Source organism: Dromaius novaehollandiae, chromosome 23 (assembly GCF_036370855.1).
Source record: "Dromaius novaehollandiae isolate bDroNov1 chromosome 23, bDroNov1.hap1, whole genome shotgun sequence".
Classification (NCBI taxonomy): domain Eukaryota; kingdom Metazoa; phylum Chordata; class Aves; order Casuariiformes; family Dromaiidae; genus Dromaius; species Dromaius novaehollandiae.
Window position 1 is genome coordinate 6,574,047 of NC_088120.1, and position 12,757 is coordinate 6,586,803.

The 12,757-nt window shown below is 48.2% G+C and overlaps 1 protein-coding gene across 18 annotated transcripts in view; it reads right to left on the minus strand.

Annotated features, from left to right (window-relative positions):
* EPB41 (erythrocyte membrane protein band 4.1) overlaps positions 1-12,757 on the minus strand; it is an 88,297-nt gene that overhangs the window by 24,345 nt on the left and 51,195 nt on the right. For 7 of the 18 annotated variants that reach the window (XM_064524965.1, XM_064524956.1, XM_064524955.1 and 4 more), the window contains exons 8-17: positions 10,774-10,861; positions 10,041-10,193; positions 9,440-9,537; positions 8,925-9,097; positions 7,610-7,723; positions 6,079-6,210; positions 3,336-3,547; positions 1,801-1,857; positions 1,639-1,683; positions 771-833 (exon numbers count right to left, since the gene is read on the minus strand). In XM_064524965.1, coding sequence (XP_064381035.1) covers positions 771-833; positions 1,639-1,683; positions 1,801-1,857; positions 3,336-3,547; positions 6,079-6,210; positions 7,610-7,723; positions 8,925-9,097; positions 9,440-9,537; positions 10,041-10,193; positions 10,774-10,861 — 1,135 coding nt within the window. The remainder of the gene's footprint in view (positions 1-770; positions 834-1,638; positions 1,684-1,800; positions 1,858-3,335; positions 3,548-6,078; positions 6,211-7,609; positions 7,724-8,924; positions 9,098-9,439; positions 9,538-10,040; positions 10,194-10,773; positions 10,862-12,757) is intronic. The other 11 variants (XM_064524964.1, XM_064524958.1, XM_064524951.1 and 8 more) reach the window with 10 other exon arrangements.

Here is a 12,757-nt window from a genome sequence, read left to right on the forward strand (position 1 = left end):
CGCTGTCGAGCCGCGGACTCGGTCGCTCGCGTCCCGAAGCTTAAACGGCAGCAGGCAAAAAACCCAGAGCTGCAAAACTTGTAAAATCACGGTTAGAAGGCGGCAGTTAGCACACGTCACTCTCAAGCGCGACCAACAGGGAAACCCTACGAGCTGCTGGCGCTGCAATTTCGGGTGGAAACACGGGGACAGAGTATCAGAAGCCACAAACATCTTTGTCACACGGTGTCGAAATATATGATTGGCACCTTCTGTCCTGAGATGGCACTTGGGGACAACCGGGGCGCCCAAAGCCGGCGGGAGGAGCTCCCGTTTTTGGAGATGCGGCAAGGCAAGCAAGCGCTCGGAGAGGGACCGGGGCCGCTACGGCGGCGATTTTACGTTTTATATTGTATATTTTTATATTGCTTTGTCGGTAAAATCATGTATCTCAAACAAGGAGAAGGTTGTAAACGAGCCCCGCCACGGTTCGTGCCGTCTTGAGCAGGCGGCTCGCGGGTCTCAGAGCAGAACGGGGCGAGCGCCCGGCTCTGCCAATCATATATTTTAGGTCAGTATGAGAGAATGAGAATCAAAAGAGGAAGAAGGAAGGATGCCTGCATATTGGCATGTTTACTGTCAACATGCAAAAGCGTATTTGAGAAAAACAGGTCCGTCATGCAACAGCATGCAAAAACAAAGGCAGCAGCAGGAGAGGAAGAAAAAGTGCAGCGCAGAATGCAGAAGGTCTAGGCAAACGCAACTGAAAAAAGCGTCAAGTTCATACAAACCTCCAACATTAAATTGCTATGCCTGATATAAATGTTTTCACCATCTAGCCTCTTTGATCTTTTCTGTGAAAATGAAAGAAAGGGGGGAACAAAAAAAAGGAAAAAAAAAAAAAGAAGAGAAGCACAAAAAATTAAAACGTTGTTCTTGCGGGATTCACAAATCGGCAAATAAAAAAAGTCAACGCAACGTTCGGAGCGCAGCACCGTGCCAATATGGGGCGGGCCGTGGAGCCACGAGAGCACCTGCCCCGCGTCACCACCGGGACATGGAAGCTCTGGCGCATGGAAAAGGGGCAAATGCAATGAGGCCTTTAAAGAGACAGTTTCCCAGCATTTCCTCGGCTTTTTGCACGGGTTCAACCTCACACTGCTCTCCGCAAAGAGGCATTTCAGCATTTTTCTCTGGAAGCCTCGCACAAAGTAACAGCTTCATATCCCCGATAGCCTTGCATGCCTGCTACAGTGTCCTCGGTGGAGTATTTTTAGGACATCTCTCCTATTTATCAGTCAATCTTAAAAAAGCTTTTTTTTTTTTTTTTTTTTTTTTTTTTTGCATTTCTCGGAATGCACAATACACCTCTTTCTTTGGATTTTAACTAAATTTGTTATAGAGCAGCAAAGCTGGATTTTGTAAATCAAACCAAGTATGCTTCTCTGTAACATTTAACATGCAGCATTTTAGCAATCGGACTGGCTACGGGACAAAAAGCTGTTCCCTTTGCAACCAAATAATTGACAGCTGTGGATTAAAAAAAATAAATACCCAACCCAAAGCACATGAAGAAATTGGAGCACTGTCTTTTTAAACAGGTAACGTATGCATGAATGATATGGCAAATTTGTTGGGTGAAAGTGTAAAATGGCTAACCTTCCTCATTCTTATCAGCTCTTCCTCTTTCTCTGCAGGCTGCTGCTGTTTGGCAGTGATAAAAAACAACAAAAAATGTTGGTTCATTTAATTAGGTTGAACCTCACTGTATAACCTTTAAAAAAAAAATATGAGCAACCTAACTGAATTAGCAGCACAAACCTGGGGCTGGTCACCATTCGTAGGGGGTACTGTGACCTCAGTGTGCGTTTTCCTCACCTACATTCAAGAAATAAAGTGGTAAAAACATTTCTTGTTAGTAGACTATTTTTTTTCCAAGAGACAACTTAGTTTCAAAACACAGCTGCATTGAGTTGGTTTTGAAATGCTGGGTGAACATGCAAAAAAACCCCAACATGCAGCCTTCTGCAAAGAGTTAAGGACAACGCGGCTCTCGCTGACGGTCTGTTAGTTCGACAGCACGTTTAAACTAATTCCTTCAGCCCGGAGCGGTATTAGCATTTCAAACGGGAGCTCTGCAGCGCTTCGGAAGCTTCCCGCTCGCTTTAGGTTTGTCAGCCGATGTTTTCCAGTTTCGTTTGCAGCTGGATCTCGCAGCGAAATCATCAACACGTTCAAATTAACCCCAAACTTCTCGAAGCTCAGAAAATGGTATGTTAGGCCCTGATATTAAATTGTTTTGTCAGTGAATTAAATTCGTCATCAGTGAGAAGGGAGCTATCTACAAAAGCAAGCTTAACACCACAAATTAAGTCCTTTACTATCCGTAACCAAAGAGCCCAGATTGTCAAAGCATTTTATATCTTAGGGAAACTGCCAAATTGCCAAATAATGAAGGCAAAAGCATCAGTTGGTGTTAAAAGAAGTGACACAGTTACAGTTATTTGAGGAACAGGGTGAATTTGGCCAGGTCAGATCCACAATTTTCCCTCAAAACTACACTTAAAAAAAAAAAAAAACTACCTTTGAAACATTTGGGGGGAAAAAAGCGTGACAAAGGAAATGGGATGAATAAAATTTACTTATTCTCAGTTTGATGCTAGGGAAGTTCAAAACCGCGGCTCCAGCAACACCAGGAACAACTAAACGTCCAGAAACTGTTTCTGGAGGTGGGCAACCCTGCTGCAACCTCGAAAGGGGTGGGCCAGGAAGATTTTCACAATATTAAGGGTGCTGCAAGGTGAACAATAATTTTGCACATTATTTTGGCTTAACAATATACATACATGAATACCAGCAGAGATTTTGGACATTTGGGGAAAAGTGCAAATGCTCGATTGAAAAAAAAAAGATTGGTTAAACGAATAAACCCGTTGAGGTCTGAGCAGTTGTGTTCACACCTGAAGTTTCACTCCGGTTTGCGGAGGCTCAGTAATGGCTATGCCACAGGGATTGTGTTGATTAAAAGCCACCCGCATGTAGACAGCGGGCTGCGGAGCAGCGCTGCACCTGTGTCTGCGCTCAGACGCTCGCCCGTGCATTTCTCACCCATTTTTTAATGGGTTTTATGTTGGTGCACGGGAGCTACTGCAGTGCCAGACCTCCTCCTCTTCCTCCCTCGCGCGCTGTGGGTCAGGGGTGGGATTTCCCTTGGACCCGGATCGACCCTCGCTCCCACGGGCCGGCAGCATCGGGAAGGAGCCCTCGCCGGGCAGCAGGGCGGGCGGCTGCTCGGGGCTCCTTCCCGGTGCTGCCGGCCCGGCCGCTTCCCGAAAGCCCCCTCCGCACCGACGTACCTTGGCCGCCTCGGCCGGCTCCGGCTTGGCTTTCTCCGGCGGGATCTCTTCGCGCTTCGTTTCCGCTTTCGCCCCTTCCTTTTCGGCCCTGGGGGCGGCGGGAGCCTCCTTGGCGTCGGGCTTGGCCGGCACCGCGTCGGGGCCGTGGCTCGGGGCGATGGCGGGGGCCGAGGTGGGCCGGGGGCTCCTCTCGGGCGTTATCGCCGCCACGGCTGCGGGAGAGACACGCGAGGTTCAGAGCGCGAAACACATCGAAAGCTCCGGGCAAAGTCTTCCCAAATTACAGAGAAAGGGAGGAGGAGGAGGAAAAAAAAAAGAAAGAAAAAAAGGGAAAAGAAACCAAGATGTTGAGCAAAGCAGCTTGTGTGTTTAGTACAGGAAAGTGGAGATCGTTTTCCTGATGGTTTAAGTAAATAAAGTAAAATAAAAAACCAAACATGGTTTATAAAAAGCAAGCTTGCACTCTGCAGAGAAGCCACACCAGAAAGGCTCATCTATTTTTGACGTCGTGCCATCGATTTCTGGGTCTTTCAATGGAAATGGAAGTCCATTACCATGAAAACATTAAAGCACAGACCCTGGGAGCTGTGTTGTAGCTCTTGCGAATGTCCTCAGCCAGAAACAAATGGCTTGTGGCAGAGCAACGCTGGTTCCCCCCTCATCTCCTCAATTTTTTCACCAATTCCCACCCAAAAAAATCGACAAGCATTTCTCCGTAAAGCTTTACGGCAGCTTCCAGGTGGGTTTCAAAGCTGACTCGCACTGTCTCTCTGAGACGGGTATCTCCTGCCGCGGCACAAGCCACCGCGGCGAGGAGATATCCATCACCTCCGCATCAGGGGAAGCGCAGAAATGAACACCACGCTCCGAAAAGAGCAGCTTTCAGGAGAAGGATGACGGTCTGAAACACTTCAGAAAGCGTTCGAGCTCATGTTGTGTGTCAAAGCAAGCCTGAATTAATCCACGGTGCCTATCTATAGACACGAGAAGCCACTGAGTTCTCCAGAGGTTGATTTTTGTGGCCGTTGCACTAAAAATATTCCCAGTCACCTGAAATAATTTCTTTGACATGATCTCATGTTCATGTAGCCATAGTTTATATAGGAAGAGCCACAGTGTGTAACTCGTCCCAGCCAATACTGGCTTACTGGTGTCCGTGCAGCTTGAGACACCAGAAAACCTGACTTAAAAAAAAAAAAAAAAGATCGGAATTTTAAGTAAAACCTCAGAATTCCTGCTTTACCTTTCACTCAAAGCTAACTGCATCTCATCCACGTGTATAAAAACAGTGCAGAATGAAGTATCTGTATGGTCAAAACCATACAAGAGCGAGGGGTGAAAAAGCAAGAGAATGATTTCTTGTGAGAGTAAAATTGTAACTTTTAAGACAAATTCCTAGACACCAGCTCTTGCCGAAAATCCACACCAAAATCCCAAATCATCGCCACTGCCACTGTTCCCATGGCATCTCCCATTCGTCAACGAGGCAGGTCATCCCTGCGAGCCAGCCACTTCGTTGTCCTCTCAGAGGGACAACTGGTCCCGTGTCTCGGGGTTATTTATGCCATGGAAGCGGTGACAACTGCCGGAGAGGCTGCACACGGGGGTTGCGAGACAGCAGGCACAGTCAGGCTGAGGAGGACGAGGACACGTTAACCACGCGGGTGTGAAAAGCCATCGCAGCGGTACCTGGCTCCTTTAGGACCGCTTCTACTCCTCTCATCACCATCAATTTTTCTTCCTCTGCCTCCTCTTCTTCTAGTGGGCTCAACCCAACATTGCCAAGAGCACGTTTGGCTAAAAAAGTCATGCATATATTAAAAGGCCACCTCAAAAACCAAACGGAAAAGGAAACACTGCCACAGGTAAATCTGCGAGGCCGCCTCTCTTTAGGGACTTCTGCTGCTTTCGCAGTGCTTGAAAGCATCAAGACATGCAGGAAAAATAACAGAAGACACAAATCTTTTCCTCCAGCATTCAGCAGTGAATTACCTCCAGAACTATTTTAATTGTATCTTCTTGACTAACTACCTTTAACTATTTTGATACATGGCACGAGATTTAAACGTGGTAGCAAGAATTGCTCTAAAATGTGAGATGGCCCAGAAAACTGTACCTACCGGGACCAAAAGGTCAAGAGAAGCAAGGAGGTGGGCCCGGGCAGCACGGCAAGGGCTGTGGCTAAGGGATGCTTCCTTGCGAGAAGTGACTAACGAGCTCTGCTTTTAATCATGGCTGGTGGGGGGGATTTGTTTGAAGCAGTGAAGTGGCTCTGAAAAAAAATAACCAGCTTGGGAAGAAGCAGGCTCCATAACGGAGAAAAAAAAAGGAGGATGCAGGTTACCTCCGCAAACTCGGCCACAAAACCCGGAGAGCACGACATGGTTTTTAGGCACTGCGTGTTCCTCCTGTCCGTGGCAATAAGCCTTGCAGAGAGGGTCAGTAGCGCGGGAGCGTTAAAAGGGCATTAGCACAACTGCCATTAATTTCCACGCGGGGCACGGCGCCGAGTCGCTCCGTGATGCTTCGCTCCTTCGTTTCGCTCCTGCTAAAGAAACACTCGGCATCGCGACCGCGAGGTGCAGCACACTCGCAAAGCCAGGGCGGATTTTAATGGCGTTAACCCCACTGCAAACACAACCGCTACCCTACAGCACTTCAACCCGGGGGTCACAGCAACAGGCGTAAGGACCGCAGGCGGCCGTGGTAGCCACACCAGCGTCAGGCGCGGCTGCGGTTGTACCTGACTGCTTCTGCAACGGTTCCAGTAACGTTGGCTTGGCAACGGGAACCTTAACCACCTCTACCTTCTCCTCCTCCTCCTCTTCCTCCTCTGCAATGGGTTTCATTTCAAAATTTTCAGGAGCGTGTTTGGCTAGAAAAAGTTTGGCATGCGTTAATAGAGAGGTTGGAGAGCTGCACGGACACACAACAGTCGCTACAGCTGAGGGAACAGCGAGCGGAGACTCCCCTCCGGGGCAGTGTCCGGGAACAGCATTGGCTTTTTTTAACCAGCTACATCATTAGTTGCAATTGCACTTCAGTCTTTCTAGTGTTGCCAGCCCCAACAGCGTATTATGGAGAGGGGGAAAAACAAAACGCCTAAGCTTTGCAGGCCTCTTTCCTCGGCAGGACCCAGCCGCGATGGCAGGAACAGGCTAGTGCTTCCCGCTCGCGCTGCTCCCGCGCCGGGAGGGCTCAGCCTGCAAGTTGGGGGTCAAAAAGGTGCAGGCGCTGATGCATAAAAGCAAGGAAAAGCACTCCCCAATAGAGGATCCCGTCGCTAAAAACCAACTAACAGCTTTAATTAGATGCACTTGAGTGACCAGGCTTCGAATGTAAAAATTAAGAGCATGCAGCAAATTATCCCAGCGTCTTAAATGCTAGTCCTCCGTCTTCTGTTTTTAGGGCTCTCACTCTCAGGGCCGCAACGGGCTGTGCTGGCTAGCAAGAATTCAAGGCAAGACAGTGGTTTGGGGGATTTGCCACATTACCCTCCCCTTCGTGAAAGCGTGATCTGGATTTCAGACCAGAAAAACAGCGGTGCCAGAAGAGCTCTGCATAAATACCAGGGTGGAAGAAGGAAAGTGGAGCGGTACCCGGTGTATTTGCATACAAATCCTCTCCAGCCCTGATGCTCCACAGGCGTTCGGTACTTAAGCGATGGGGAAAGCAAGTATTTAACTGTACCACTGCTGTGACATGCTTCCTAGCATTCAAATATAGCCTTGTGCCTACACTCCTCTATTAAGAGGACTTTATTATTTACTAAATAGTACCTGTCTTAAGAGACTTCTAGGCTCCACATAGCACATTGGAAAGCATTTCTCAAACTATAATAAAACCCACAAAAGGCTTAAAGAAATGCAAGCAATTCCTGAGATGAAGCCTTACAGAAGCTTTAAAAGACATTTCAAGATTATAGGAAAAGAACTTGCAAATTTTCTAACCCACATTTAAAAAGACACCCAAATTTAATAAGGAGACAGATCTGAAGTGTCAGTACATCCCAATCGCCCCCAAACCTCCCCAGCAGAATTACTGCCCAGCGAGGTGCAATGCAGAAATTTGTAAGTCTCCAGGCTCCCAGAGCCAGGGCTCTCCCGGCCCGTCTGTCCTCCGAGCCCGAAACTCTCCTCGCAAAGAAACGAAGAAAGAAAGCCGCCAGATTTGGTGAAACTTTTCAGAGTTGTCAAGAACAAGCATGTAAAGGCGTCTCAGTGGGGAAAGGATAGGCAATGCACTGCAGAGATTTGTAGCCACGACAGCTATACCTGGCTTCTCTCGGGACTGATCCACGGGTTTTGATTCGGGAACCTCAACCACCACCTCCTCCTGCTTCTCTTCCTCTATGGCTCTAGGCTCAACTTTTTGAGGCTCACGTTTAGCTGAGGAAATTGCGCACATGTTAACAACTGCCCGCCTAGCAGACGGAAAAAGGCTGCAGACTTCAACTTGGACAGAGGCGTTAGGCTCCCAGGCTGCTCTTTGCAAGCTCTGACACTCAGGGACAAGGTTACAGCGGGGCTTCGCCTTCCTCCACGGCGAAGCTCCTCACCTGGGGTCGTAACGGTCTACAAGGCACGGCCACGGGGCAGTGGACAGCGCTGGCCCGTGCACCCAGCCTGGGTGACCTCGCGCGCCCGGCGCTGCAGGCAAGCGGGTATTTTGCTTTGCTCTCCGCGTCACGGCTGCGGGATGGAGATCGAACCAAGCTTCCCTCCCGGCTCCGAGCCCGGACTCAGGGTATCGCTGAGCCTTGTAAACCCATGCCAGGAGCAAGGGCAGCCTGGCTGCTGCTGGCCGCGGGGGCTCGGGCAGCCCTGCTCTCTCCTATCGTGACGTCGGGGCACAGGGCAATGCTGTTCTTGCTCTATCGGGTGCCCCGAGGGCAAAGGGAAGCTCCCCTGCGCCCCGGATCCTAATTTTACCAGCACCCCTAGATCCAGACCAAGGGGATCAAAGCCATGCATTGCCCCTCACACCTCCCCTCCCCTGCTGGCTCCTATCCGGCCCCTTTTAAAAAAAAACCTGGCCCACCCAATCGATGCATCACAAACTCCAACGTTATCATCACTTAAACAGCCATCGGAAAAGTTTCAAACATTAGTGGCAAAAACCCTCCCCCTCAAGGTAAACAGTATTATTATTTAAAAAGCTACCTTAAACAAAAAAACAAATCCTAGAATGGATTAATTCCTGATTTGCGAGAAGAAAATTGTGTTGAGATTCAATAAGGAAATATCTTCATAACTAAAACTTTGCTATTGACCTGCAATACCCCACTTACAGCCATAAATATATTTTGCCAGGGAGCCCTTGGTTGTATTACTATTTACATTTTATATCTAGGTCTTGAATTAAGTAAGAAATTACGGGGTTTTTTTGTTTTTTTTAAAGCAAAGCAAATACTGACTTACAATAATGGAGCATTTAAAGGTTTTCAGGGTAGTCAAAATTCAAAGTGCACTAAATAAGCTTTCGCCTCTAATCAAAGCAGAAGCTAGACACAGCGACAGCTCTCGAACAGCATCTCACTGAATCAGGCCGCGGAAACGCTCCGATAGCCACGAAGCGCCCGGCACTGACCTCCGTCGAGGCTCCTGGAGGCCCGCTTACTCGCCGTCCGTTCGAACTTGGGAGCCGGTCTGTCGATGAGGGCACTCGCCTGCCTCGTCTGCGCCTGCGTCCGGCCGCTGTAGCGGAACTTGGAGCCCAGCGCCAGGAACCTGCTCTTCGGGATCGCCTCCGTGGACGTCAGCCTGGGAGCCACAGCGACACGTTAAAACCGTACCTCCAGATGCGGGAGGTGATACACAAGGAGAAATTAAAATAGAAATTAAAGAAGTCTCTGCAGGCTCTGATGATTAACGAGACAACACGCACTAGCAACAAGCACCACATCTACAGAAGACAGAAGACCTCACACGCAAGCTGCCTAGAAGTTTATTGCAATATAGATGCTTAATTTCTCTGCAATCATTTCATTTCACTTTTTGTTAGGCCCTAAGGAACACGAAAGAGGTGTCTGTGTTCAGCAGCAAATCTAAAGCGTTAGTTATTCGACACGGATCAAGAGACAAGACCAGAGTTTAAAAACCCACCTGAAAAATGTGTGATGCTCAACACACACTTTCCACAGCTTCTTTGCTGCCCGATAGCTTGGTAGCTTGAACCCAATTGTACTTTCATATTGTTCTTGCTGCGGAAAACACATGTTATTTAGGAATAGCAAGAGATGAGTGTGGCAGAAGAGCCCAGTCCCCAGCCCACCAAGCTTCTGCCTGGGGCACAAACTGCTGGTCTGGTCCAGGTGAACTCACTGCACAGATGGGCAGGGGCCAGGAAAAGCACAGGTTTTCCCAAAAAGGGGGAAGCCTTCTCCCAGTTTCAGCTATGAACTTAACTTTAAACTCTGCTTTCCGGCCGGATCGCGGGAATACCACGCTGTGCCAGGAGGTGGTGCTAAATGACACGTTGTTTAAATTGCCACCATCTATTTTATAGCTTCAGCAAGGTGGATGGGCTTTACTTTAAGAACTGAATTTACTACCAAGGCAAGATCAGAAATGCAACAGGGTGTAAAACACCCATTCAGAAGAAAGCTTGCGCCTTTCCCCCACTTAATGAAGTGTGTAAGTTGGTGATAATCAGAAGGCAATTAAAGAAAACGGAAGACATGAGCACCAACAAGTCAGAATGTACCTCCCCTGGCCGAATCTTAATAAAGAAGCTGCTGCGTTTGTAGGAAATCTTCAGGACTTTGGGCCAAGGGAAGCGGTTGATTCTCAGCTTATCTTTGTAAACAAGAAGGCCACTGGAACAGACTCCCAGAGTGATATCCACTCCTTCCAAGTCCTAAGAAAGCAAATGAAGATTTGAGCACAGACCAGCGTCAGGGTTACAAGTTCCCAGTCAATGTTTGTCCTCCAAATTACTCCTTCTGTCTTTCCCTGAGGCTCTCTTGAATTTATCTCCCCACCTCCCAGACCTCAAACAGTTTTTAGCACCTTACGTCGCCAAGGCCAGACTTACTTTTCCTTCACTTCTCTCTTTACAGTCTCCTGCTTCTGCTGGTCTGCTCTGCAACGCTGTCTGCTCAAAGTGCTGTCTACAGTCTATCCTGCATTTCCCTGAGTTGTGCGAGTAGCTGACTTTGCAGGCTCACAACCTTAATCTAAGTGCTTCTGAGCAAGGACCTGTCTACATCAGTAGGTTTGCAAAGCTTCCTATAATATATAAATAATAAGCAAATCAGGAAGAATCACTTCTCTTGCTACACTCGCAACAGTGCTTACAGCATTGCTTCAGGGCTTATAGCCAGCTTGCTGCCTGCGTCTTTCAACAGGGACCTCCTGAAATAAGAAAGCTTGCTCCTACAAAGAAAAAACAATCAACTTACAAAATGTAGAAGACCGGTACACACGCTGATTCTCACCTTGGCTTGGTGAAGGTCAACTCCATACATAGAGAGCTTTTTTGCATTCTCAAGAAATTCCAGGTCTGCTTGGGCTGGAGTCATGGATCTGGGGAAAGAGAACAGGGGCTTGATGTTCTCCGTAGCTGTTACTTTTAAGGGGGGACACATCAGCCTTCATGAAACTGTTTACTTCTCACAAAACTGTTTACTTGTTCGATCTTCTTTTGCTTTGAACACTAACATCTGTGCCCAGATGAATTATTAAATTACTTTTCACGCACACATTTGTGCCTTGAGATATCCTCATAAAATGGAAACACCTTCTTTTCTGAGGAGCAGCAGTAGAGATACCAGACAAGAAAGCAAGTTATCTGGCGAGTAAGTGCTGTAGAGGGTATAAAACTCGATTCTACGGAAGAAAGACCAATTCAGCTGAAGGCACAGGGTGACAGGTACCGTCCTCCTCAATGCACTCGCTGCCCTGAGACCTTTCCAAACGCGGCTATTGTTCCCCAGGCGAAGCGCAAGGACAGCTGAAATCACTTAGCAGAGGCTCCTACTGGGGCAGCCAAGATGAATGAGACATTTTCTGGGAACAGATGGTGCCGTGTCTGCGGGAGCGGCAACACAACCGAACAACTTTGGTTAACAGCAACATCCCGATAATGGAGGCTATTATCAGTGGTATTCAAGTGCCCTTGTTGTTAAGTTTCTCTTGTTCAAGAGGCATCTAACAGCTCTGCTGGGAGAGGATTTGGTTCTATATGTTCTGTTTAATCACTGGTTTGGTGTCTTTCTTCCCGATCACTTGCGTACATTTTGGGTGCAAATATAAGCAAGGTTATTTAGTGGTGTGATACAGGGCAGATGACACTGTAAGGACGATCCTACGCAAGAGGTTAAGAGCGGTCGCCATCTCCGGCACGTGCCTTGTGCTGCGCAAATAAAGCAGCAGCAGAACGAGCAGTTTAGCAGAGAAATTTTCTGCTGAAAACCCTCTGACAAATTAATGCTCACAGAATACGGACCAGAAACGAAATGGGGATGTTACTCCCTCCTCCCTGCACACACGAGCACATTAAATAAACCTCTGTCCTTTACCATAAATTAGCTCTCTAATAAAGCCAAAAGGCCCATGAATAATTCAGCAACGTGCCCCCCTCTTCTAGCACGGCTAACAGCCTCTGACTTCAAGTCATGAAGCTTGTCAGCGGCCCGGTACTTATTTTCCCTCATTTCCTCCCCTCTCAATGCAAATGGAGGGGAATCAATTTAACGTATCGATTTGCGGAGTTGAGTGAAGTGTTAATTGCAGCTTTGGTAACAGCCAGGGGCACACGTCCACCCTTCCCTCCTGCACTTACGTTATTAGCTTCCACGCGCCTGCGAGAAGGTCTCAGCTTTGCTCTGCTCTTTTTATTAGCGTATCACAGCCAGCAGCTTTTCACAGGTCAAGAGGCTGCTGGTTCAAGACCTTCCCAAGGCCTCGGGATCACAGAGTGGTTTTACGGGCTTTTTCCCTCAAAGCCTGAGCACGTCTCCGGGAGCGTGCCGGCCGCGCAGGCTCTCCGCGGCACCCCTCCGGGCTGGCGTGCACGCAGCTCGGCACCGCTTTTGTGATCAAAGCACTCGAGAGCGTCTACACAAATACGCTCCAAATTAGAGGAGAGAAAGGACTCTGTTATTGCAACCCTCCAATCTGCTTTAGAGGGGCTCACAGGAGTCCTTCAGCCCTACAGAACAAGACACATCTGCCCAGCTCATTGCTACACTTGGAAACAGGAGGAGGGCAGCACGGCAGCAGGTTTATTATACCTGGCACATTATCTGGAATATTTCCACCTTGTAAAGTGTTACTTATTAACTGTGGCTGCAGAAAAGCCCAAGCATGCTGTAGGCTACAGTATCCACACAAAGCCCCCGGATCTGCTCTGTCCAGATTACAATCCGAAATTACATAAATCCAAAAGCAAATATAAAAAAAGACAAAGGACAAGATTAA